This window comes from Lissotriton helveticus, chromosome 5_1 (genome assembly GCF_964261635.1).
Source record: "Lissotriton helveticus chromosome 5_1, aLisHel1.1, whole genome shotgun sequence".
NCBI lineage: Eukaryota > Metazoa > Chordata > Amphibia > Caudata > Salamandridae > Lissotriton > Lissotriton helveticus.
The window spans coordinates 301,206,798-301,234,672 of record NC_136065.1 but is presented as its reverse complement, the minus strand read 5'-3'; the positions used below and the strand labels follow the sequence as shown (position 1 = coordinate 301,234,672).

The following is a 27,875-nucleotide window of genomic DNA, read 5'->3' as shown; positions in this document are numbered from 1 at the left end:
TCCATGGTATGTCGTTGTTGAGCCCTTCTGTATTAGTGCAGAGGCGGTGAACCCATCGTTGTTTCCGTCTCACAAGTGAGGCATTACACCATGTTTGATTGGCCTCAAGAATCGTCCAATGTAATTCATCACATGAGTGTCCTTTGTCGACGAAATGGTTGCATATCTTGGTCGCGGTCCGACCACTCCGAATCGTACTCTTATGTTTGCAACTCTTGGTTTTAATGGGTCAAGTGGTCATCCCCACATATATGAGCTTGCAGGGGCATGTGATCAGATAAGCACAGTTCTTGGTGTTGCAATTGGTGTGGGCCCGCTGTTCCCAGGAGAAGTTTTCCAACTGTAAGGTTTTGAAATGCTTGGTGGAGGTGCAGGCATTACAAGAGCCCCAAGGGTAATGTCCCCTGAGATTCCCATGGCACCAGACTTCGTAAAGGCATCTAGTACTCATACTAAATCTGGTTCATTGACAAAACAAAGGATGTCGTCAGCGAAAATGACTTCATATTCAGTTCATCCTAGGGTAAAATTGACGATATTAGGATTATTTTTTATATAAAAGTCTCCATTGACAGGACAAATATTAATGTGGAAAGGAGGCACTCCTGTCTTGTTCGCTAGTTGGGTTTATTTTGGAGGAAACCTCTCCATTTAGTTTTAGTTGTGCTGTAGGGTGAACAAAGTTGGTTATAATGTATGTTTAAGGTTTGGGTCTAAGTCTGTTTTAGTGATAGTTCTGGCAGAAATCTCTAGTCTCCTCTATCAAAACCCTTTTCCCCATCAAGTGAAAGAAGGATCATTTGATGTTCCTAACCATTTTTCAAGTTGTAGGCTAGCCTGGTGTTATCAGTAGTATGTCTATTTTTAACAAACCTGGATTGCTGAGGTGAAATACGCAGGAGCCAAGCGTAAATTGCCAAACTAAAATAGATGCTTCAAGATTAATATTATCATAGATTTCGTCATTGTTTTCGTAATTTTCCCAGACTCCAGAATGAGTTCAACAATTTTCTTAGTGGTTGGGCTAGAATGTTAATATGGGACTCATAGAAGTACATTGGCAGCCCATCTGGACAAGGAGTTTGTTGTTTTCCAGTAGTTTAATTGAGGTTCAGACTTCATTGATGGTGACAGGATTTTCGATGAGAGAGAATTCAAGTTCATCTCTTCTCAGGAACAATAAGCTCTCCAAATAACTGTCTTGGATTTCCTCATCTAAGTTTTATGATCTACAAACTCTAATATGATATGAATTATATGTGCCACTAATTAAGGTTAGGTTTCTAGTTTGTACTTTTTGCCATTAATATGACATAATGCTGTAGATTCGTAAAAAGCATTGTTTTTGCTGCAGCTTTCCTCAATAGTTGTTCCAGTTCTCCTGCTTTCCTGAACTTGTGGTAGACTCTGAGAAAGTCTTTGTTTTTATGTTTAAGTTGGAGGTCTTGGATCTGCTTTTCTCGCTCTTTTTTTTTGTACTGCTATATGTGTGAAGCGGGAAGTATGAGAACTCTGTTCTAATGATCGGCATTAGCTACGTCCTAGATAACATCCCACTCTGGTCAACATTGTCATTATTTCTAAAATAGCTAATAAGACATCTTGAATAGAAGTGTGGAGCGTGGGGTCGCTGTAGTGTAGTTCCTATTGTACCCTTCATGCAGGACCTGTGCTGTTTACAGATAACATATACTGTGGGTCTGGTGGTAGACTGACTCTGTACAACCCCGCCGAATATGTTAGCCTATGTTTTGCATTAGCTAGCTCGCAGTGGCACTAGTATCTCCTATTATCAGAGAGATTCGTTTTTGGCAACCTCAGAACACAACAAATCCTAATTCCTCAGAATTGTGTAAACAATATACTATTTTTCACCCAGTCACTCGTGCTTGCTTGTTTTGCTCTCAGAGAGATACACAGAAGAAACAGTTGGGCGTGTTTACAATAAGAATTTATTGTACCGTTGTTCTTCTCATGTAAAACAAATGTGCTGCTACAACTGTGACATAGTAGCATAGATATAGAATCAGCAGTACAGTGAATAAAATGGAATAGTATTCTACCATTTTGCAACACATACATGAAGATAAAATGCATTTATAAAATAAAGTGCGTACTCCTAAGATGCCTGTCTAGAAGTACCTAAATGTCCCTAGCATGTGAGTAGGTGCGATAGAGCCTAAGTCTACGAGTCTAAGAACCAAGTATCCCGCTAGGATTTAGTCGAAACCCCATACCTAAATAGTGAGAGTGTGGGACTTCGTCCTGGACTTGAGTTGGACACCCCGCAAGGGATAGTCAGACCACTGTCAGCTGGAGCGATGGCATGCCGGAGCTGCAGCGTCTCTGGTCAGTGTGTCGGCCTTGAAGTCTCGGTTCCCTCCTGCCTACTGATAGCAAGAGGTGCTGTATTTATACAGTGTATGTGCGTGTCTTACCCATTGATCAGGATGAGGATGACGTTGGGGATTAAACCTTGTGCGTCGATGGGAGAAGTGAACCTCCTGGAGAGTGTACTCATAAATTATTCATATGTGCTAAGGATGACGTCTTAGCAATATCGATAGGGAAAAACCCACCCTCGGCATGGAACTAGGTGAAAGGTTTAGTCCATAAAAGGCTGCAGTGCTAGTAAGGCGTTTTGTCCATACAAGGCATTCTGTCCTTATTTGGAGTTATGGCCTTATAAGGCTCGTTCATATGAAATGACGGGGAGATGATGTAGGGAAAGTGTACGATGTTCCCTGGACCTATATCAGGGTACCGATATGAAATAGAACATCGCTCATTGGTGTAATGGGGACGGAGTCATGTCATGATGAGTTTTTATTATTTCCGGGGCATTGATAGTGTGATCTTATTATGATGTCAATTAATGTAATGCTTCACGGTTGGGGGTTTTCTTTTGCTTGACTCTTTCGTGGCTGTGATGGCAGCTATTGAGTAACGATTACTGTATGTTTGAATATAACATCGCTAAATGCTATTTAATTGATCGACTATTCTCTATGCGAGCGTCTCCGGATTAATGTATGGTCTAGATGCAAGAACAAAGCTGAGTGATCGAAAAGAAATTGCAGATTTTGTTGCTCTTGGTTTACATCTATGTCCATTTGAAAGGAGGTCATTGATCCTTGGCTCACGTTCTTGTCTCCTTTTGGCTGAAGGAGCATCTCTTTTATAGAGTGGGTCTTAAGAGCTTTGTTTTCATCGTCGGTGGGTGGAACCTAGATATTCCTTACACACAATTGTAAGTCGCTTTTACAAAGCTACCCACTAAGGTGGCCTGCTTCTAGGAGGGGTTACGTGATAGAATATTCAAGATTGGGGTTTCTCTCCCCATTTGTTTATGGGCAATTTTTTTTGATGGTTCGCCTATGCTAAAACTTATTGTATGAAGAGTGGGTTATCTTAAGTGCATTCTTGATCTTAGATGTTGTTTTGATGTGGAGAGCCACTCTCATGGGCTAGGAAGTCCCAATTTATGAGGCGCTTTGACCTGTTATGTGGTAGCTGTCCGGTTAGTTTTAGTGTGCTTTGCGTTTAATTCCACATAATCAAATCTGAGATCCCACGGGTCATAAGAAAGGTAACCTCCAGAGTCCAAAGGAAGCATACAGCATCTTGGCTTCAATGATTTCCCTCTTATGTTTATAACATTCTGTTATTGTTCTGTTTCTATGGGTGAGACCGAGCCTCTGTAACACCATAGATAGCCGTCTCAAAGGCGGTCCATCACCTCATCTCCAAGACTCTCTTCTTCAATTGCGTTGCCTGGGAAGGCCTCAGGGACCTAAAGTCTTCCAGCTTCTGAGCTAATCTCCTGGGTTCTTCTAGCCTATGCCACAATACATGAGGCAGGATCAAACCACTACATGCAGCAACAGGCAGGCCAGCCCAACAATTTACAGTCCAGGAGGAGACAGGGACTGGGCGCAGCCGCCACAAATGGTCTGAGGTGAAGCAATACAGAACACCACCCATCAGCAGTGCTACACAGTAAAACTGCAATATCCCCACTCTTAGCCCCACAGACCAGGACTTGTTTTTCCCAGGATGGGAGCTTTTAAAGGAGAGGGTTTGTATCCGTTTCTCCAAGGCAGGTCTCGCCCATTGTATTCGCAGATGGGCCGCCCGATGGGAGAACAGATCAGGCATAGCATGATGGACAGTCACAGCACACTACTTCCCTATCTCTAGAGCAATTGGTGCTAGACCCTTCCTTTATTTGTGTAACATCTCTGTATAACGTTTAATTACTTTGCATCAACTCTAGGACCTCACATATACCCAAAACCTAGTTAATGTTGAATTGATAATCAGTGTCTTACTACGGTATCACCAAGTACCATGGTGGTTGATTTCATGTGCCCGGTGCCTCCCTAGTATACCTCATTATTCTCCCATTTGGACCCCAGAATAGTCATGAAATCAACCACCATGATACCGGGTGATGCTGTAATAAGACACTGATTATACAGAGATGTTACACAAATAAAGAACGTCACACAAATAAAGTAAGGGTCTAGCACCATTTGCTCTAGAAAGAGTGAAGTGAGCATTTGTTTATACCAAAAAGGGCCAAATATATTGGTGATCTACTATTGTACGAATGCAGTGTGTGACTACAATGAGACACTCCCACTCCTACCACGGTTTTAGAAGGAAATTAGTAAAACTTGGGTAAGGAGCCTAGAGATGAGTTTTATGGAGGTGGTATAGGTAGGTGGGTGTGGGTGTCCTCCACTTTGTTATTGCACACAATGGGTGTGTCAGATAAATCAGTGGATCAGTGAATTACTTTTATGAATTGTAATGTGGCTACCACCAGCAGCCTACTCTCAAGTGGTATGAAATGATTTTAAGATTTTTTCTTTGAAGGTAGTTCCTGAGGGGAGATGACCTTTACAACGCGGGCGTTTCACCGCAGTAGGTTTACAACGCGGGCTTTACAATGAAAGTCGTTTCAACGACTTGTGCTGGATGGCACTGTAAGCCAAGGAATAGTATGGTTTACTATTCCAACACCTTCCCTACTGTACGTAGACTGGTGTTTGAATAGTCAATCATACTATCCCCAAGTCTAGCGCCCTCGAGCGCAAGTCTTTGAAACGACTTGCGTTGTAAAACCTGCGTTGTAACATACCGCGATCAACATGATCGCGTAGTAACATCATACATTTGTTCCTGAGTGTGTCCCCATAATTGGCAAGTATGGCCGGTGATGGATTCCCTAACTCCACATAGCATTGGGCAGGTAAGGGGGTAGTAAGAGGGTAAGTACATGAATCTTCATCCTGAAAAAGGCTGTCGACCCTTAGGGGAGTTGTAAGGCCATAACATGTGGATGAATATGGTTTTTAGAGGTATAGGGTACTAACTGTGTAGGTATACCCCAACTGATTTCTTTTAACCCTGCCACGAGAGGCCCAGATATAACAAGGGAGTACTCTCCGAGGTAGTTTTAAGGTTTAATGTGTTTGGAGGATCCCAATTTTGAGGGGCCATTTGTGGCTACTCTTAGCATTGGTCTGAGCCAGAGTGTTGTAGCACCCCCTATGATGAAGCATGCCACTATCTAGTGGGTGGGAGCAATTTTAAAACCACTGAGGGTTTTTCATAGAGGACCAAGGTTTATTTTGATTTTCCTCTCCCTTTTTGAGTGTGTTTTTATATTTATGTTAAGTGAGGATAAAGGAAGGGTAATACCCCGTTGTTAGTGTGTGTTGGATAGTGTTCACAGTTAGCTGAAACAATAAATAGTAAGTGGGAGAATAATGTCAACTGAAGTTGGTTACATGTTTACTGACTATATTTTAGTTTAGTTAGTATTGATAGTAAAATAGGATGTTTCATAATAGGAATATGATTGCATGGTGGACACTCGGGATGAGGAGGAATAGGATTTGAGGCCATATTTCAGGCCAAGCTCATATTCCCAAACAACTTGCCATGGCCATAGCTTTCTTTTTTTCTTGTTATAGAAATTGTTTTTTCTTTCCAACTAAGTTCTGTCTGCCCACTGAATGTCATTGCTAGCATGTGTGCCTGCACACAATTGCAAAAGTAAGCAGACTTCAATCATTCCATTCTAAAAATAACTTACAGTAATATTTAACATAAACATACTTTCACAAACATTTTCTAAGTTTAATAAACTTTTTATGTTGTCCCTATATTTCCTTTAAGGAGGTCTCCGCAGTCGGGGCAGAGATCTCCATCTGGTAATGTACGGGGAAAAGTTTCTTATATTTAACCATGCAGAGATCGCCACTCTAACTGTAAAGTTATCCAATGGTGAAGAATAGGGAGAAATATAAAAGTTTTTTAAACTTGAAAAATATATATATTTTTTTTGTAATCCACAATATTTTTAGCAATCCCATGTAATGTAAATTAATTTAAAATATTTACTTTAAATACTAAAGAAAACAAATACGACAGTACTACTAACTTAATTTTGAATTAAATTGTTAATGTAAATATAATACATTAAATAAAAATTTGATTTCTGAAGTTTAAATTAAAAAAGAAATTCCCATCTAAAGTAAAAATTGTAGTTTGTTTATAATGCATTAATAATTATTAGAAGTGATGTATAGTATTAAGTAAATGTAATGTAATTACATTTGAATAAGGTGTATTACTACAATATACAAAAAAGTGATGGATGTACTCCTGGAACTAAACTCAGTGACTTGAAATTACATGGGGTCGCACCCAATCCATCGTTTTGCACACCACTCCACTTCAATTTGGACCCAGCCAGATGCAAATCAGTCTTAAACCTGCAGCAAAGCGAAGAGTCCAGCCCAAACTACCAGGCGAGTCCTCCCTATACCGAAATACAAGCAGCTTAGGACCAGTTTCACCCTAGTTACAGCTCATCAGCCAGGTAGAGCTTGGTTCCAGTGACACAGCATGCACAGGAACCATGTTTGGCCATACCCATAGACATTTGGATTCTACCTGCATGAAGGTACTAAAGCCCAAGAGGACACTGTGAAAATTATCATCACTTCTTATTCAAAATCAACAAAGAAACAGCCAGGTTAGCTCTGGATTCTGCCAAGTGTAGCACACAGACATTCAGGCACTGGCTTCACCTTTGTGACCCAGATATATCAAATTGGAGGACTGATAAATGTCCATTCAAGTAAGCTGTCAGTTTAGCTAATCTGTTTTCTGTACTGACATCTTGCATTAATTCACACTAAATAAGTTACATATTCACTTTTGTAGCTGTTGTGTGCCTCAATGAGAGGTTATGGCAAGATTCACAGATTTAGCATGCATAGCCAAATCAGAGGTGATGTCCTGGAGTAGTCTATTATGTAACCCTGGTAAAAGCAAGGTCTAAGAATACATCAGAACAGATAAAATTCCCTCTCAAGGTGCATTTAAGATTTGCAGTACTTTAGTGAGCTGCACTAAGGCAACAATCTCTTATTAGGGGCAAAGGAGGGGCATATGACAAGTAGTGAAGTAGTCAGCAGCAGCATGGTTGCAAGACCAAGCCTGAATCTCAATCAGTATGCTACGAGGGACTGTCCAACTTTCAGCCCTAGCAACAGTAGTGGATCTCACTCATTACAGAAGCCTCTCATGACCCCAAACTGACTCAATGAGATTACTGTTAAGATATTGAGGTCAACCAGAACTGTCTATTTGGTGACATATAAGGAGAGCACTCTGCTACCACTGAAAACATAGTAGTGTATCTCTTCAGCCAAAACGTACAGGACAGGTAAAGTTTTTTGAGGATGGAAGCAAGCTAGACTGTTATTAGACCAGACTATGTAGACTAGGCTGCCCTAATCTAAGCTTGAGTCCAATGCAAACTATGTAGGACATCACTTACACACACCTAGTGGGTGAAAAATCTGAACATTAGGTGGTCTTCCATTTGATTAAGTTAAGGTCCAAATTCAAAGACCTCAGTGATATAAGGGCAAAACATTTAGATATTAGTTTGAGTTTTGTGATGTTCCTTCTTTCAGCACATAGGAAAAAGAGTCAGATCATGTTGCTTGGGCCCGTTAATTTCGATGGTTCCTGTTACTGGCTGAAGGGCGACCTTGGATACAAAGTAGGTGGCAGTGCTGCTAAAAGCTGAAGGATACTAGCTGAAGCTAACTTACCATGGGGCACTCACTGTAAAATGTGGTGCGGCTCATCATGGCTCACACCACTAGTGGTTGCAAACACCCCTGAACACAAGAATTGCTGAGGTGCGCCGATCAGTGTCACAATCGAGCCACAAAAGTCATCTTGCATGTAAGGCCTCAACATGCAGGCAGTGAGAAGAAGCCGCTTGAGGAAAAGATTTCTCTAAACCTACTGTTTACAATTTTGGCTGATTTTAAACTTACCTCAACATCTTACGTACTACGTCTTCTGTACTAAGCTCTTTTCATGTCTGACATTCAGTGCTGCAAAAAACTGAGAAAGGATTTGGGCTCTGAGCTCATGCTAATCACGCCAAGCTATAGGAATGAAGCTGCACCTTATTAAAGATGCCCAATTAGGCCAAAACGTATCTGGGATTGCTTCTGTATAGAAGGAACATGGCTTAACAATTCAGGAGGGAGTAGCTGATTTGAATATGAGTAGTCCCAATGTGTGTAGCTTTATAGTGAGGAAAAACAACAGGCTGGAACACTGCCCACAGTAACTACCAGACATGGCTGATAATAATTCAAGCATTACACCCATCACTTTCTACTTTTTCTCTTGAAGAAAAAGCAACGTCAACCTAGTAATGTCTGTGACATGAGGACAATTGTGTTTGGAGCTGTAAGCCTTCAGAAAAAGAAGCAGCTACTACTCACCTCAGCCAGCCGTGTGCGCAACTGCCCTGGCTGTTTCTTTGCAAACATTCGTATAACCTCAGGGGTCTTAAAGGCCTGACTGATTGCTGCCTGAATTGCCTGAAAACAGAAAATCAGAGAGTTAATGTAGCAGATCTGCAGACACTCGCTGACATATACTCTGAATTCCGGTCAAGCTCTAACCACTCACAGAGTTGGCAAATAATCTCTTCTATACCTTCTGTCACTTATATGTCAATAGATCAGAAGGAACATTTGAGGCTCTGCGCTCATTTTCTAATATCCCACTGTGTAATGATGTACTTGTTTACCAGCTCCTAACTAGTACATCTGTGTTAAGCAGCTCTAGACTCTTTAAGATAATTCTTAAGGCAGTCTTTCGATGCCCTGCGCGTGTGTGTGTGCACACGTTTGTGTACGTTTAACTCATAATATTTAGCTCCTAATGTCTGTGGCTCGTCGTCTATCAACTCTTGATATTATGTGAGCATTCTATACCTTTGACAATACTGTCAGTTTGTCATCTGCATTTCTGGATACTCCTAATTCCTTTTCGACAAGTCTTGGAGTGTGCTGAGCACTCAGTGCTTAAAAATAATTTCATAGGATTGCAGGGTACTGTAAGCTTGTTCTCCTCCATCTATGAATGCTAGGAATAATTAATTTAGAAGTCTCATATTTACTAAATCCCTCAACCAGTTAACGCTCTTGATTCATTCACCTCTCAGCTCAATTATTACCATCTCTGCATGAACTTAGCACAGAATCCTCCTTCTTCGTTCATCTATAGCTCACTCAAACAAAATCACTCAGCAGAAGCACATTCGTTTTAGGTCACACCTAGGCAGTGCTTGCACTGTCACTTCGAGACATACTGTATTCAGGTATGGACTTGAAGCTCTGCACACTCTCTGCCCATCTTTTTAATTGGCTGATGTCACTGTCCTTTGTAAATGTTGGCTTTTGATTTGTTGATAGGCTTATTAGTCTCTCCTTCGTACCTCCCTGTATTCTGTTGTTGCCTCCCAGAAGGACTAGCCCTTTTACATGTGTGGTTACTCTGTATGCTTTATTTACAGTCTTCCAGCACTATTTTCTTACAAGCCTTTTGCCTGCCTGCTGCTTCAGGCCGGATTTCTCTCCTGCAACGTAAATTATTATTATTTTAAATGAAGCATGCTTGGACTTAAGCAATGGCAGGTGTGCGACTTTTGATTTGTGTGCAGGTCACCCATCTCTATCTTTGACCCATGGTATGTGTTTATTTGGGCAGCAAAAGCGTGGCTTTTGCCTTTCTTTTATTCTCCGTAAGCATCGTCCCACTCCAGCGAGAGGCGCGGCTTGGCAAACAATTCTTTCAATATTTTATGCTTTTAATAAGCAGTGCGGCACAGAAGGCATGCTGTATTGCTTACTAAAAGCATAAAATATTTAAAAAATAGAGTTTGATGAGCTGCACCTTTCTTTTATTTGGCACCGCTCGAAAAACTCGGTTGGTCATTCGCAAGCCCCGCCCCATTTCAGCGAAATCTGAGGCTCGACAAACTCATTTTTTTTCAATATGTTATCCTTTTAATAAGCAGCACGGCACAGGTAGCATACTGCACTGCTTACAAAAAGCATAACATAGTCTGGCGAGCAACGCCTTTATTTTTTCAGTGCCGGTCACAACAATAGGTCTCACATTTGCAAGAGTTTGAGCTATAACGGCGGCACCCACTATTTTTATTCGTTTCCTACTCGCACATGCTTTATGGTCAACCTGAAGGTTTCAACTGATATCAGCACTGCGCAGGAGAAAGCACTTGTGGCCACCCGAGAAAGTATTTTTCTATTCATTTATTTTTTTGCTTATTTTCTCCCCTCGCCTGACTTTCGTGGCCTTCTCCTATTCTGTTTCCCTCACGTCCCCTTCTCCATCCCACAGCTCCACTTCTCCCACTCAGCGCACTGCCTGTGTGCAGCCTCCCGAGCATGCATTGTTTTCAGTATAAGCATTTGCAATGCAATAGGTCTCACATCAGTTAAATGCTGACCAATTGGCTTTGCAAATGGAAAAGCAATACGGAGAGCAAACTATTTTTATAAAATGTACTTTATCTATTTTTTATTTATTGACTTTTGTAATAATTGCGGGACACCGCGCGGCGTGCCGCGATTGTTACAAAAGTAAATAAATAAAATAAAAGTTGTTTCGCCACTATATTACTTTTACATTTACAAAGCCAATAGCTGTGCATTTTACTAATGCGAGACCTATTGCATTGCAAATCCTTGTTTTGGATTGGAGCAACTGCTCTCCTGACTTCATGTAAATGAAGGAAATAATTATGTGAATTGGCAACTTGGATCCACCTCTAGGATTGACCGGATGTGGTTATAAATATAATCAAAAGGTGCTGCTATGCAGCCAGAGGTCCTAGTGCTAATATTTCGTGCTCTTTTTTCCTGAGGCCCAATTCTTATCTGTGTCACATCAGCTCAACGTCAACCATGGTGGTGGTTTCCTCCCCTCTCTCCACTGTTGTGTTACAGAGGTCTAAACTGTCAGGAAGATGTGTCCTCTAATAGGACATCCTGCACACCTTAAGGGACAACCACATTCCTATGCTCCCAGCCCAGCCCAGGTCACTAAGTATCCTAGACTGTAAGTTGTTCTTTATTCCTGTGGTTTTATGGTTGTAACTGTGGCATCCACCTGGCCAGCCCACAGAACAACGCCACCATGCATTTATAATCTTGTGAAGAAACATATTTAGTCGAAAAACTAACCAATACATCCAAGTTCACAAAAGGGACCACTAAGCCCTGTATAATCTGTAAGGTGAAATATTTGTAACTATATATTCCATTGTTCAAACCATACACTGTTGGGGATTGCTTTGCACCTAAGAGTTCAGATTCATGTTTTAAAGCACTAAACAGTGCTCACCAGTTGCATCCCACTCAGGTCATCCACCAGCGTCATGTTTCCAGACATTATCTTCTTCAACGAGTCATTAAACTCGCTCAGTTGCTCTAGGGTCTCTTTTTTTGTTTCCTCATATTCCTCAGCATCCAGGTCATCTCTGAAAGAGGGGAGAAACATAGCAGCATTTCACTACCAAGATCATGGGTCTGAGGAAGTTCAGAAGCGGATATGGAATACCATCCAGTACTTTTTTTTGCTCTTTTAGACCTCTCTTTTGCATAACTCGGTTTACCAAAAAAATAGATTGTTGGAAAAAGGCATATTATTAATACCATTGACCGGTTAAATAGATCAAGTGATTGGTCCTATATAAATATCCAACATAGTATGACATTAAGTGTACCACATTGCTTACGTTATAGATATTGTTGTCAACTGACCTATGAAAAATGTAAATATTTTAAAATACCTTTTACCAGTTTTGTTTGACTCAATATAGATATGTACTTGCTCTTTGCTAAGGAAGGTAAATTAAAACTTGTAATGTGCAACTTCCGCCAATGCATTGACCTCTTGCACTGACGGTTGTCTGGGCTGTGCAGCTTGCAGGACACACCCTCATGTGGGTGACCATGTCTCTGCCCTGATATTCATGTCCATTTCTCCTTTTCCCTCTATATGTTATGTTATGTTATGTTAAAAGCACTTCTAAAGCGCAACAGCTGCCCCAACAAAGGAGCATCCTGGCGCTACTGAGTGGAGACTGGAGAGTTGGCTACTGATGACACAATACAGAACTAGACCATAGGAAAGAGAAAGGTCTTAATCTCCTTCCTAAACGCCAAGTAGCCAGTCATACCACGGATATGAACTGGCAGAGTGTTCCACAGTCTTGCAGCTTTATTTCTGAATGATCTTCCTCCTGCCCTAGTTTTCATCACACGCGGTGTGAGAAGGAGTAGTTTCTGTCCTGTAACTCCAGTTCTGTAGTAGGGGTATCTCTGTTATAGTCATAATCTAGTGAATAGTCCAGCTCATGTACGTGGACCCCGGCAATCAAAAATAATCTCTTAAATTGTCAGAAAATTGCAGAACTGCAAAGACACTTAAGAGAAAATTAAAGACAGATAATGCAGCCTATATACACAGGCTACACTGTCCAGTACTTCAACTAGAAATTCCACCAAAAATCCACAAACAGCAAAGCCTGTCCAGATTTCCCTTGCTTTAACAGCAAAATCCCTCTGAAATGATAGAGAGGAAGGCATGGACAGACAAGCCCCATAGGCTGCCATTATGTGGCTTACATAGGATACTGTGCCTTTAAGAGAACCTTCCAGAACTTCTCCCAGTATCCCAGAATGCACAGCAGGTCCCTCTTACTTTCAGTTCTTTTTGAAGGCGTAACACGCCAGACCTGTAGCATTCCTTACATGAATATCTCTCTCCACCGGGAAGGCGGGAGGGCGCTTATGACTATAACAGAGATACCCCTACTACAGAACTGGAGTTACAGGACAGAAACTATTCCTTCTGTAGTAGGGGATCTCTGTGTATAGTCATAATCTAGTGAATAGAATGGCAAGCCCACCCCCACACCAAAGCGGCGGTGGAGAAAAGAGAAAACAACACCACTACTGTGCGAACAGATTTCGCAGCGAAGCCTGCCCAACCTGAGCGTCTGCCCTGGCATCAGAGTCCAGACAGTAATGCTTAGCAAAGGTATGGACCGACTTCCAAGCGGCCGCCTTGCAGATTTCTGCAATTGGAACATTACGGAGCAAAGCAGTCGTGGCAGCTTTGCCCTTGGTGGAATGAGCCTTAGGTTTACCCCTAAGGTCTTATTAGCTTTTAGGTAACACAGCTGTATGCAGGACACAATCCACCTAGAGATAGACTGCTTAGAGGTCGCAAGACCCGTCCTGACCGATCCATAATTGATAAACAATTGGTCTGACCTACGAATATCTTTGGTTTTATCCAGATAAAATTTCAACACCCTCCTAACATCCAGGGAATGTAAAGACCTTTCCGCTGGAGATGAAGGATTCTGAAAAAACGTAGGCAAAGTTATGGTCTGGTTGACATGAAAATCAGAAATAACCTTGGGAAGAAATTTAGGGTGAGTACGCATAACAACCTTAGCAGCATGAAATACAGTACAAGGTTCTTGGCAACACAACGCCTGAATTTCACTCACCCTGCGGGCCGATGTAATGGCTACGAGGAACGCCGCCTTCCAGGTCAGGTGCTGCAATGAAGCCTTATGAATAGGTTCAAAAGGCTACTTCATCAATCTGGACAGCACCACATTCAATTCCCATGAAGGCGAAGGAAGCCGGACAGGAGGGAACACTTTCTTCAAGCCTTCCAAAAAATCTTTGATCACAGGGATCTGAAAGAAGGAAGTCTGTGAAGGGCATTTCCTGTTGGCAGTCAGCGCAGCGAGATGAACCTTAATGGAATGGACATTAAGGCCAGACTGCGCCAGATGTAGAAGATATGGAAGGATGACATCTTCCTTACATGTCGTCGGGTCATAGTTCTTGGACTTGCACCAGATGCAAAACCTCTTCCACTTGTAAGCATAAGAAGTCCTAGTGGAAGGTCGCTTAGCCTCCTTCAGTATGTCCATGCAATCTTCTGGGAGATTAAGATGGCCATATTGCACTATCTCAGGAGCCATGCCGCCAAACTCAAAGACGAGAGGTTGGGATGCAACATCTGCCCCCCGAACTTCGTGAGAAGGTCCGGCCTGCACGGCAGCCACATGTGAGGAAGGAGAGACCGGTGAAGCAGGTCCGTGAACCACCACTGTCTGGGCCATTCCGGGGCAATCAGTATCATCCGCGCCCTGGACTGGGACAGCTTGATGAGAACCGTCGGAATCAGGGGAATGGGTGGAAAAGCTGTTCGACTAGTTGATCCATAACGCATTCCCCAGCGTCCCCGGCTGGTAGTACCTGGAGGCAAAGTCTCGGCATTTGCTGTTTTCGGCGGTGGCGAACAGATCTACGTCTGGAGTCCCCCACCTTGCGAAGACTTCTCCTAGTACTTCGTCGTTTATGACCCATTCGTGGTTTTCCTGAATCAGTCTGCTCATTGCGTCTGCCTGAACATTCTGCACACCTGGTAGATGGGTGGCCGTTATCGTCAGTCCTCTGGCCAGAAGCCAGTGCCAGATCGTCTGCGCCTCCTGTGACAGGGTGCACGATCTGGAGCCCCCCTGCTTGTTGAGGTAATACATCGTGGTCGTATTGTCCGTTTGCACAAGCAGAAAGTTGGTCTGGAAGGACGGAAGAAAGGCCTTCAGCACCAAGTGAACAGCTCTGAGTTCCAGGAAATTGATGTGATACGTGGACTCCGTCTGGGACCACGTCCCTTGAATCTGTAAGTCTCCGGAGTGCGCCCCCCAGCCGTGGAGAGATGCATCCGTTACGATAGTCTGCGTGGGAATGTCCTTGTGGAAGGGAACCCCTCTCAGGAGATTCTCCGCCGAACACCACCACCTCAGACACTGAAGAGCACGCAGAGACAGTCGTATCTTGTCGTCCCAAGATCCTCTCCTCTGATCCCACTGATCCTCCAAGCACTCCTGCAATGGTCTCATGTGCAGCCGTGCGTGAGGCGTGAGGAAGATACAAGAGGCCATTGATCCCAGTAGAGAAGACACTGTCCTCACCGTTGTAGATGGAGTGGTCATAAGAGCCTGAGCCTTCCGAAGGAGTGATAATCGTCGCTCCTCGGAAGGAGACACGCTTGCTGACAGCATATTGATGGTGGCTCCCAAGTACTGTATGCACTGGACCGGAGTCAGGACAGACTTGGACATGTTGATGTACAACCCCAGCTTGTTCAAGAGAACGCACGTCTTCTGGAAGTGCGCTTGAGCTTCCGAGAAGGAGGAGGCCTTGATCAACCAATCGTCCAGGTAAGGGTAGACAAACACCTTGTTCTTCCTTAGGTGTGCGGCTACCACCGCCATGCACTGTCCTGGGCGCAGACTTCAGCCCGAATGGCAGTACTGTGTACTGATAATGATTGGCGCCGACTTGGAATCGCAGGAACTTCCTGTGTTTGTTTGCAATGGCACATGGAAGTATGCATCCTGTAGGTCTATGGCACACAGCCAGTCTCCCCGTTGCAGCTGAGGATAAATCTGATGCAACGACAGCATGCGAAACTTTTCTCTGCGAATCCACTTGTTTGCTTGCCGCAAAACCAGAATGGGCCTGAACTCGTTCTTGTCCTTTTTGCGAACCAGGAAGAACCGGGAGTACAGACCTCTTCCTCTTTGAGACAGAGGTACGTCTTCTATCGCCCTTTTCCTTAACAGGATATCGGCCTCCGCCTGGAGCTCGCGCAGCTGAAACTGCGAGCTGACCGGAGGGATTGATGGAGGCGGGCTGGTGAACCGAAGACTGTATCCATTGCAAACAATATTCAGCACCCACTTGTCCTGAGTAATTTTTCTCCACTCTGCCAGAAAAAATTGAACGCTTCCCCCCACCGGAGTGGGTAACGGATGTAGGGAAAGTAAGCGCTCAGGGCCTAGACCTGTTGTCACTGTTGCCGACTGTTGGCCGCCTCTGCCTCTCTGGCGCTTCTGGAACGGTCTTCGGAACTGTTGCTGTTGTTGCTGCTGCTGCTGTCCCGAAGACTGGCCACGCCCGCTGTCCTGTCCACCGAACCGTCTCTGGAACGGGCGGTACGACTTCTTGTTATCCTTGGGTTTTTCCAGATCCACAGCCGTGAGCGTTTCGGCCTCCGCCTTCATGCGGGCCATTTTGTCATCCGCATGTTTCCCAAATAGGGTTTTGCCAGAGAATGGTAGATTGGCAACCCTTTGTTGTGCGTCAGGTTTTAGTGACGTGAGGAGGAGCCAGGCGTGTCTTCGCTGGTTAATCCCATGGCAGAAACCATGCGCCGCCAGCAGGAAAGAGTCGGCTGCAACTGATGACCTGATTCGCCACCAACATCCCCTCATTCAACACCTCTTGGAAATCTTCTCTCTTATCACGCGGCAGATGTTCCACAAACTGCTGGAGGGATTCCCAGAGGGCAAGGTCATACCGCCCCAACAAGGTCGTGGCACTCGCAGCCTTCATGGAAGTCGCCGACGTCCCACAAACCTTTCTCCCAGACGAATTCAGACATCTAGATTCCTTATCCGGTGGAACTGTGGATGACAGAGTGGTTGCATGCTGTTTACGAGCCACCGTCACTATCACAGAGTCTGGAGGGGGTTCCACCCTTAGAAAAGCCGGATCCAAGTCGGGAGCCCGGTATTTTTTCTGCAGTCTCGAGGGGGCCGCCTTAGTCACCACCGGGGTGAGGAAAAGGTCCATAGCCGGCTCCACCAGGCCCGGTACTAGTGGTAGTAATGGCCGAGACAGATGTTTCTGGTGAAGCGTCTCGAAGATCACCGATGTCTTGGGCGTGGGCACCGTCAACGAGATGCCCAATTTTGCTGCACCTCTTAAAAGGACATCATGAAAGGACACCAGATCGTCAACCGGTGACACCCTTGTCTCCGGTGACTCCGACAAAGTCGGAGAATAGTCCCTGGTCCCAGAGGACCTCGTCTGGGAACGAGACCTACGCCTCCTGTGGCGCCGTCTCGACCGCGTGGATGACCTCTTGCGCGATCGTTCCCTCCTCCTGGAGCGAGAGCGCGATCTCCCAGTTCGTGGATGCTCCGCAGGCCTCTGTGAAGGCGTCTTCCTTGGCCTATCCTGGGGTAGTGGTTTTGGAGTCCCCTTAGGCAGTGTAGGGAGCGGAGGCAGTGACACCGACCTTGGTGGAGAAACAGGAGGTATCTCCGGCCGAGGAGCAGGCCCACGTGGCGGAGGCGGTGGTGGTGGTTGCCCCGTGGGAGGAAGTGGTGGAAGAGGAGGATTGATGGGAGGATCCCCTCTAGGTAAAGGAGGCGGGGCGTCTTAGGCCGAGGTGGTGTATAAACCACCGAGTACACCGAGTCCGGTGACTTCTTCAGGGGAGGTGACTGCGAACCAGCCCCTCCAGTAGGTGACCGCCGTCTCCGGCATCCTCCACCAGACCCAGCGTGACTTCTGCGCCAGAACTCCTTCTGCGCCGCTTAGGAGAGTTGGAAGGTCTCAGAGACGCCGATCTCTTTCTTTTCGACGTCGAGCGTCGTTTTTCCGGCGTCGAACGTCGCCTCCGCGACTCCGGCGTCTAACGCCGTCTCCGCGACGTCGAGCGCTTCTTCCTCGACGCCGAACGCCACTTCCGCGACGTCGAACGTGCAGTCCTCGACGGTGAGCGTCGACTCCTTCTCGGCGCCGACCGCTTGTCCGAGGTCCTTGACGTCGAGGATCCCCTCGACGCCGACCGTCTGCTCGACGGTGACCGGCAGTGTCGCTTCGACGGCGAGCGCCGGTGCCTGTCGGTCCTTCTTCGACGTCGATGGCTCGACGCTGACGTCGAAGACGACGACTGAGACGCCGTCGACGGTGATCTCGACGGCATCCTACCCCGGCCTTTCGACGCTGTCTCGACCCGGAGCCCCGGGGAGATGGGGAACACACCGTCATCATCCCTCTCGACGTCGTCGTCGATGAAATCGACGTCGACGGAGACCGGGACCGTTTGCTGGGCTTCCTGCCTCTGGGAAGCCCCCCAGAGGCCTCAGCAGAGGCAGAGGGAGCCTTCCCAGCCTGCCCAAACCCACCTGCAGCCTGCAGCCGTCTCTCCTCTAGGCCTTGGAGCCTAATCTTTAGCCTGTCCCTCAGGGTCCTTGATGAAAAGGTCAGACAGATGTCACATTCTTCAGGGACATGTACTTCAGGGGGACAGAGTATGCAGACGTCGTGTGGATCAGTCTTGGCCTTCTTCCTTCCACATGCTGGGCACTTGTCGAAGAGAGCAGGCATTTTAGAGCCCTAAAAAGCCTGAACAAATACACAGGAGTGAAGGGAAACACCAAGTACACAAACTGAAAACACTTTTAAAGCAAAAAGTGCACAAAATTCCAATAAACCCTTGAAAAAGGGAGAGCTCAATGCACCAGGGTCCTGTTAGCAGGAGCCGGAAAAAAGAACTGAAAGTAAGAGGGACCTGCTGTGCATTCTGGGATACTGGGAGAAGTTCTGGAAGGTTCTCTTAAAGGCACAGTATCCTATTTAAGCCACATAATGGCAGCCTATGGGGCTTGTCTGTCCATGCCTTCCTCTCTATCATTTCAGAGGGATTTTGCTGTTAAAGCAAGGGAAATCTGGACAGGCTTTGCTGTTTGTGGATTTTCGGTGGAATTTCTAGTTGAAGTACTGGACAGTGTAGCCTGTGGATATATGCTGCATTATCTGTCTTTAATTTTCTCTTAAGTGTCTTTGCAGTTCTGCAATTTTCTGACAACTTAAGAGATTATTTTTGATTGCCGGGGTCCACACACATGAGCGGGACTATTCACTAGATTATGACTATACACAGAGATCCCCTACTACAGAAGTTGGCCTGATGTATGATGTTCACTATTCTAGTGAGCGCCTTGTATCAGTCAAAACAATCTTTTATGGTGGTGGTTGTAAGTCACCCTTATAGACAAGCTATCCTATGGGGTAGCATGGACTAAGCAGTCTTAGGCTTAACTCAAGAGGGCATGTGAAGCCAGCTGTTTTACCATATGTAATCCTGTAATATCAAATAAATAGGACACCACACAAGTTATATATTATAAAAATATATGTGTTTATTACTAGAATAATCCTCTGTACTGTTTATGAGTCCAGAGGCACATGCGTTTAAACAAAAGCACAGTTAAACATACACAAGTTGCACAATTATGGATAGGGCCGGTGGCCACTCAAACCATATACTAAATAAGTGGTATAAGTATCACTTTACGAACAGTGGTAAGGCCTAGGGACTTGGGAATCGCTTGGACTACACTGGACTAACGGCAGTTAGGACGGGAGTAGCCCGCGGGATTCGGGTGCAGCACTAAAAGCACACGCATGCACCAATTCAAAGTCAATGGTGCGTAAAAGTTACAAAGTTACTGTTTTGGAAGTCTTCCGACTGGAATAGAATTAAGCCACGTTAAACTAGGACACTAGAGGTGTAAACCACTACAGGAGCACCGGTGTTAGATCGTTACCTCACCCACAGGAAGCGGGTGCATAGGTGCCAAAGTGTGTCGGGTTTCGTCGTGGAGTTCTATGGAGCCTGGAGGTGAAGATGCTGCAGGCGGCCAGGAGAGAAGAGTCCGGTTGGATCCAAGGGTGGATCGAGGATGTAGAGTACCTGAAAGCAGAGGGGACAGAGTCTGGGTCACTAGCCAGTGACCAGGATGGAACCAGGAAGGAACCAGGCGATGTCGGGTGCAATCAGGTGGTTGACGGGAAGACTGACTCCACTGCCACGTGGACTCTGGGGCATCGAGGATGACCAGGAGTGAATCACAAGCTGTCCCACGGAGGCCCTCGCTGTCGGCGGTGTCGGTTTCCGGATCGGAGTCAACAGGCCTTGGCAAAGGCAACCCAAGCAGGATTGGAAGATCGCTTCTTTCTCGGACCAGCAAGGTCAGAGAGGGTGCTCCTTTTCAGGGGAGCGAGGGCCAGTCTGGAGCAACCAGACTAGCAGATCAAATTCAAAGGTTCGTCGGTACTGGGGCCACTAGCCAACGGGCAAGCGACCGAACCAACGCGTTGAGCAGGAAAATGCAAAAGGGCCCCACGCAGCACTCGGTGAGTGTGGAGGGGAGATCTTCGGTGCACGAGCTGCCCGGGGCTGGGGCTTCTCAAACCCCAATGCACAGCTTCGAGGGTGCCTCGGGAGCTGCACGGTCAGCACTTCGCAGTCTTTTCAAGATGGCCGGCCCCACGCTTCACGTCGCCTCCACGGGTCTCAGATTCGCTGGGACTGTGGATCGGGCTGTTGGAAGGCAGGGAAGCTGGGTCTTGTCGATCTCTGTCGCTCGAGTTACGGCGGGAACTGCAACAAAGCAAACCGTTGGGCGCTGGATGGTGCCTGTTTGCACAGGGTGGTCACTCCTTGACCACAAGGGAGATTCTTCAGTCTTCCACGTCGAGTGGGATGTCGAAGGGTCCAGAGTTCTGTATCAAGGTTTCAGTCAGGATAAATCTAATGCTCATGGGCACAGCTCCTACCTTTATTCCAAATCAAGGGGCTGGTTTACCTGCTAGGTCCCTCCTATGGGTGGGACCAGGGAAGGGGGTGGTTACACCCCTTTCCCTTTGTCCAGTTTCGCGCCAGAGCAGGGGCTGGAGTGCCCCAGAACCGGTTTGACTGCATTTTGCATAGGACACCTTGTGTGCCCCAGGCAGTGTCTAGTTTATTTCAGCCCTCCCTGCTCCAATCCACTATCTCCTGTCTGGGGTGGTGTGACACCTCCCTGTGACAGGGAACTCTTTGTCCAAGCCTCCCCTGCCAGGTTTCGGTCAGCAGCAGGAGGTCAGACTTGTGTCAGTGGCAGCAGCATCCATTTTGTGATGCTGAGGCTCTGGTTAGTTTTAACCGCGTTTACTGTTACCCACATGTCTTCTCCCTCTAGAACGGTGGAATGCTACCCCCGTCGCCAGAACTGGCGAGGGGGTAGTACTCCAAAGTGCATCACACCTTACACGACATGTTTTGATAAAGCCAAACCAAAGTTAGCAATAACCGCGTGGATTATAATGCATTTAAGAGTATATGGTATGGCTGTATCCCAGAACAGCTATAAGGAAATGGTTCCGAAAGCTGCAGACAGGCTCAGCTCACGCTAGAGCACCATCTCACATAAAACCAAGCACTCTGCCTCCAGGATTATTAAGGCCTGCCATAGGAGTGACTTATAGGTATATGTGTGTCCAGATATAGGTTTAGATATAGGTATACTATATCTACGCAAGGGGTGATTACACGACCTTGCTCCAGCTGAGTGATCAGCCAGTTGTGTCAGTTTGGATGGCCAGCCAGAGGTGGCAAAAGATATGCTGCAGCCCCTGGTAGGCCTTGGATACACCTATGCCCTGGGTACCTATAGTACACTGTACAGGGGCTGATAAGGTGACCCAATACAATTAGTTATGCACCTAGGGTACATGGAGTCCATTTTAAAGGGGGAGCAGATAGCCTGGGGCCCTGATTAGCAGGGTCCCAGGCCAACTAAGTCGAAAACCAGCTAAACACAAGGCACAAAATCTGGGGTAACCATAGTCAGGTATCCACCTTCCTACATAACCCCCCCCCCCCCCCCCCCCAAACGAAAGGAGATAAGGCATACTTGACCAGGTAAGCCTATATTGCCTAAGTGGCCATATAAGGAAGTACCTGCACTAGCATGGTTACCCCCTGTATCATGTTCCTCTAAGCAATCCCTCACCCTAGGGGTATCAGAGGGTCTCCACCATAGGGAATCACTACCTGTGGTGTGTTTTGGCAAAGTAAAAGGCTGGTGTTGAGATGGAGTACTGAAGTGAGGCTCCACTAATGTAGGGCTCAGCTTCCTCCAATCATCTTCCACCATGTGTGGCTTTCTTTCCTTGACTGAGTTGCACTGTGCTCTCAGGGTCAACCTCTGGCTGCCTACAGCTGGAGGCTGGGTCCCTTTGGTTGGCTTACTGAAGGGACAGGTCAGGTTTGGGGCCTTGGGGTCCCAGGTTTGGCTGTGCCCAACAGTGTCCATCTGGGGGAGGTCCCGAACTAGTTGTAAGGGGGATCCCTCAGGAGTTTTTAAAATGTTCACCTTGCTAGGGCTGCTAGCTTTGGTGCCCCTAGTCGGCTGATGGGGTTGTTTTATTTGACAGGGGGCCCTTTGGGGCTCACTGACCACCTTGACCTCTGTAGCCCTGGGCTGACTGAGGCAGGGTAGAGAGGGGCAGGTTACCTGCTCCAGACTGGGTCCCACCTTGGAAGGGTCCACTGACATCAGGGGCTCTGCCAGGCTAGGCCTGACTACCTCTGGGGTAGTTTCTTCACAAGGGGTAAGATCAGTTCCCTGAGGAGGCTGATCCTTTCCTAAAGTCTGGTGGGAGGGAGATTTCTCTTCCTCCTCAATGCTCTCTGTTTGTGTGGAGTGATCCATAGTTTCAGGCTTCACAATACATGAATCTGTTTGAGTTTGGGCTGTGGCCATCACAGCCCCACCAACCTTTTCAGGAAGGGACTCAGTTTGGGTATGGGCTGTTACCATTACAGCCCTGCTAACTTTTTCAGGGAAGGAATCTGCTTGAGATGGGGCTGAGACTGGCACAGCCCTACCAAACATTTCAGGAAGGACTTCTTGGGTTGGGGCTGTGGCCATCACAGCCCCACTAACCTTTCCATTGAGATTTACCATTTTAGAATGGGTTTCTTGTTCTACCTCAGCTCAGGCTGAGATTTCTAAATCATTCCCAAGTAGACAATCTACAGGCAAGTTTGGGGACACTGCCACTCTCTTTGGGCCAGTGTCACCTCCCCAGCTAAGATTGACTACTGCCATGGGATGATTTGTCTGCACTCCATCAATATTAGTCACCTGATATGTGGCACCAGGTAAAAGTTGCCTTGAGGGGACTAGATTCTCAGTCACCATACTGATACTAGCCCCTGTGTCTCTATAGGCCTCAACTTTTTGACCATTGATGTGGGGCTCCTGCCTGTACTTGCTCAAAGTGTTTGGGCAAGCAGTGAAGTTGGCAAACCCCATGCCATTCTCACAGACAAGAGTAGCCGTAGTAGGGGACCTGGTTAGGCCAGAGTCCACCTGAGTTCCAAAAGTAAACCCAGCCAAATTCTTGGGTGTGCTCCCACCACCTGGGGGATTACTACTAATAGTAACAGGAGGTGTTGGAGCTTTACTTGGAGGAATATTTTCTTTATTGCTATTCTTTGGACAACAGCTATCTGTTTTCCAGTGGACAGTCTGTTTACAGACATGGCAATAAGGTTTCTTTGGGTTAGAGGAAGTGTTTTGGGACCCAGCCCCATCCTTGGAGTTTTGGGGCCCTGTGGGAGACTTGTCTTTAGTTTCATCCCCACCTTTCTCTTGAGCCTTGGAAGTATCCTTCTTTTGGTCATTACCCTGATTCTTAGGCCTAATCCTGGTTCTGACCCATTTGTCTGCTCTCTTACCCAATTCTTGTGGAGAGGCCAGATCTGAGTCCACCAGGTGCTGGTGCAAAAACTGGTTTTGACAATTACTAAGGATCTGCTCCCTCATAATCAAATTATACAATCCTGTATAGTCATGTACTTTTCTGCCAAGAAACCAACCTTCCAGAGTCTTAGTAGCACAATCTACAAAATCAGTCCAGTCCTGAGTCTGAGCCTTTTGGGTATCTCTGAACAACAACCTGTATTGCTCAGTGGTTAGGCCAAACCCATCAATAAGAGCGCTCTTCAGGACAGAGTAGTGTTTAGCATCCTCAGATCTAACAGTGAGGAGCTTGTCTCTCCCTTTCTCAGAAAAGGAGTACCACAAGATAGCTGACCACTGATCTTGAGGAACCTGCTGTACCATGCAGGCTCTCTCCAGAGCAGTCATCCATTTTTGGATGTCATCCCCTTCCTTGTAGGGGGGCACAATCTTTGTCAGGTTTCTATTGTCATAGGACCTGTCTTTCTCTTTAGGAATTATGCTGCCACCAGTGGGTTCTAACCCACTCAATTTTTGTTCCCTTGCTAAAGCAAGTTTAGCTTGGGCCAGGGCTATCTCTTCCCTCTCTATCTGGAGTTTGACAGCTCTCATCCTGGCCTTATGCTCTTTTCTCTGGGGGGAAGTCATTCCCCTTTGAGATCCCCTTGAGGCATTAGAAAGGTTAGATTCCCTTGAAAGAGATCTCTCCCTTCTATTGCCAGGGATTATTTTGCTATTGGGTCTGGGGAGGTGGTTCACCTCTCCATCCCCATGTAGGCTCAAGTTAGCATGGTTAAGCCTGCCAACTTGGACCTGGTCTTCCCCTAGATCATCTGACTCATTTCCATCCACCTCCTCATCTTCTACCACTATGGGGGTGATGGCTTCATCATCTGGGGGTGTTACTCCCTCTCCTGGATTGCCTGAGGGCCCTGCCTTAGACTTTTCTAGGTCATCCTTCTCTGGGATCCCTATCAGGATGGGAATGGTGGGGTTGTGACCCCTTTTCAGCCCCCTTGTAGTGCACAAGGCACTCAAGTCCCCGAAGCTGAGGTTGTCATAGCTGGAAGGTGCCTTGGTAGGGTCACCTGTCAAAGGCAGAGCATTGCTTGGCTCACCTGTGCCAGACATGACTTCTAGTGAGGTGTAAGTGGTGCACTTACCTACACTATGTGTTTTCCTACTAGAACCTTGCTAGTGAGTTGTAGTCAGGGTGTGCTAAGCCCTTTGGTCTACAACTACTAAGTTCAGTAGAACTTAAGTATGTAAGCTTTGTTTATATGTACCTATAGTACTTAATGTGATCTTTCAAATGATATAAAGATTGCAATGGTAAAACAACAGCAAGCTCAAATCCCACCGCTGCCACCAATGTGAGAAGTTGGCCTGATGTATGATATTCACTATTCTAGTGAGCACCTTGTATCAGTCCAAACAATCTTTTATGGTGGTGGTTGCAAGTCAACCTTATAGACAAGCTATCCTAGGGGTAGCATGGACTAAGCAGTCTTAGGCTTAACTCAAGAGGGTATGTGAAGCCAGCTGTTTTACCATATGCAATCCTGTAATATCAAATGAAAGGACACCACACAAGTTATATATTATAAAAATATATGTATTTATTACTAGAATAATCCTCTGTACTCTTTATGAGTCCAGAGGCACAAACATTTAAACAAAAGCACAGTTAAACATACACAAGTTGCACAATTATGGATAGGTCAGTTGGCCACTCAAACCATATACTAAATAAGTGGTATAAGTATCACTTTACGAACAGTGGTAAGGCCTAGGGCCTTGGGAATCGCTTGGACTACACTGGACTAACGGCAGTTAGGACGGGAGTAGCCGGTGGGATTCGGGTGCAGCGCTAAAAGCACACGCATGCACCAATGCAAAGTCAATGGTGCGTAAAAGTTACAAAGTTACTGTTTTGGAAGTCTTCCGACTGGAATAGAATTAAGCCACTTTAAACTAGGACACTAGATGTGTAAACCACTACAGGAGCACCGGTGTTAGATCGTTACCTCACCCACAGGAAGCGGGTGCATAGGTGCCAAAGTGTGTCGGGTTTCGTCGTGGAGTTCTATGGAGCCTGGAGGTGAAGATGCTGCAAGCGGCCAGGAGAGAAGAGTCCGGTTGGATCCAAGGGTGGATCGAAGATGTAGAGTACCTGAAAGCAGAGGGGACAGAGTCTGGGTCAGTAGCCAGTGACCAGGAAGGAACCAGGCGATGTCGGGCACAATCAGGTGGTTGACGGGAAGCTTGACTCCGCTGCCACGTGGACTCTGGGGCCTCGAAGATGACCAGGAGTGAATCACAAGCTGTCCCACGAAGGTTCTCGCTGTTGGCGGTGTCGGTTTCCGGATCGGAATCAACAGGCCTTGGCAAAGGCAACCCACGCAGGATTGGAAGATCGTTTCTTTCTCGGACCAGCAAGGTCGGAGAAGGTGCTCCTTTTCAGGGGAGCGAAGGCCAGTCTGGAGCAACCAGACTAGCAGAGTAAATTCAAAGGTTCGTCGGTACTGGGGCCACTAGCCAACGGGCAAGCGACCGGACCAACGCGTCGAGCAGGAAAATGCAAAAGGGCCCCACACAGCACTCAGTGAGTGTGGAGGGGAGATCTTCGGTGCACGAGCTGCTCGGGACTGGGGCTTCACAAACCCCAATGCACAGCTTCGAGGGTGCCTTGGGAGCTGCACAGTCAGCACTTCGCAGTCTTTTCAAGATGGCCGGCCCTACGCTTCACGTCGCCTCCACGGGTCTCAGATTCGCTGTGACTGTGGATCGGGCTGTTGGAAGTCAGGGAAGCTGGGTCTTGTCGATCTCTGTCGCTCGTTTTCCGGCGGGAACTGCAACAAAGCAAACCGTTGGGCGCTGGATGGTGCCTGTTTGCACAGGGTGGTCACTCCTTGACCACAAGGAAGATTCTTCAGTCTTCCACGTCGAGTGCGATGTCGAAGGGTCCAGAGTTCTGTATCAAAGTTTCAGTCAGGATAAATCTAATGCTCATGGGCACAGCTCCTACCTTTATTCCAAATCAAGGGGCTGGTTTACCTGCTAGGTCCCTCCTATGGGAGGGACCAGGGAAGTGGGTGGTTACACCCCTTTCCCTTTGTCCAGTTTCGCGCCAGAGCTGGGGCTGGAGTGCCCCAGAACCGGTTTGACTGGATTTTGCATGGGACACCTTGTGTGCCCCAGGCAGTGTCTAGTTTCTTTTAGCCCTCCCTGCTCCAATCCACTATCTCCTGTCTGGGGTGGTGTGACACCACCCTGTGACAGGAAACTCTTTGTCCAAGCCTCCCCTGCCAGGTTTCGGTCAGCAGCAGGAGGCCAGACTTGTGTAGGTGGCAGCAGCATCCATTTTGTTATGCTGAGGTACTGGTTAGTTTGAACCGCGTTTACTGTTACCCACATGTCTTCTCCCTCTAGAAGGGTGGAATGCTACCCCCGTCGCCAGAACTGTCGAGGGGGTAGTATTCCAAAGTGTATGACACCTTACACGACATGTTTTGATAAAGCCAAACCAAAGTTAGCAAAAACTGCGAGGATTATAATGCACTTAAGAGTGTATGGTATGGCAGTATCCCAGAACAGCTATAAGGAAATGGTTCAGAAAGCTGCAGACAGGCTCAGCTCATGCTAGAGCACCATCTCACATAAAACCAAGCACTCTGCCTCCAGGATTGTTAAGGCCTGCCTTAGGAGTGACTTATAGGTATATATGTGTCCAGATATAGGTTTAGATATAGGTATACTATATTTAAGCAAGGGGTGATTACACGACCTTGCCCCAGCTGAGTGATCAGCCAGTTGTGTCAGTTTGGATGGCCAGCCAGGGGTGGCAAAAGATATGCTGCAGCCCCTGGTAGGCCTTGGATGCACCTATGCCCTGGGTACCTATAGTACACTGTACAGGGGCTGATAAGGTGACCCAATCCAATTAGTTATGCACCTAGGGTACATGGAGTCCATTTTAAAGAGGGAGCAGATAGCCTGGGACCCTGATTAGCAGGATCCCAGGCCAACTAAGTCGAAAACCAGCTAAACA

At 46.6% G+C, this 27,875-nt stretch overlaps 1 protein-coding gene across 3 annotated transcripts in view; it reads right to left on the bottom strand.

The window, feature by feature from the left end:
* The window catches only part of LZIC (leucine zipper and CTNNBIP1 domain containing), a 104,373-nt gene that overhangs the window by 17,004 nt on the left and 59,494 nt on the right, over window positions 1-27,875 (bottom strand). For all 3 annotated transcript variants that reach the window (XM_078642280.1, XM_078642281.1, XM_078642282.1), the window contains exons 3-4: window positions 11,764-11,899; window positions 8,832-8,930 (exon numbers count right to left, since the gene is read on the bottom strand). In XM_078642280.1, the coding sequence (XP_078498406.1) occupies window positions 8,832-8,930; window positions 11,764-11,899 (235 nt within the window). The remainder of the gene's footprint in view (window positions 1-8,831; window positions 8,931-11,763; window positions 11,900-27,875) is intronic.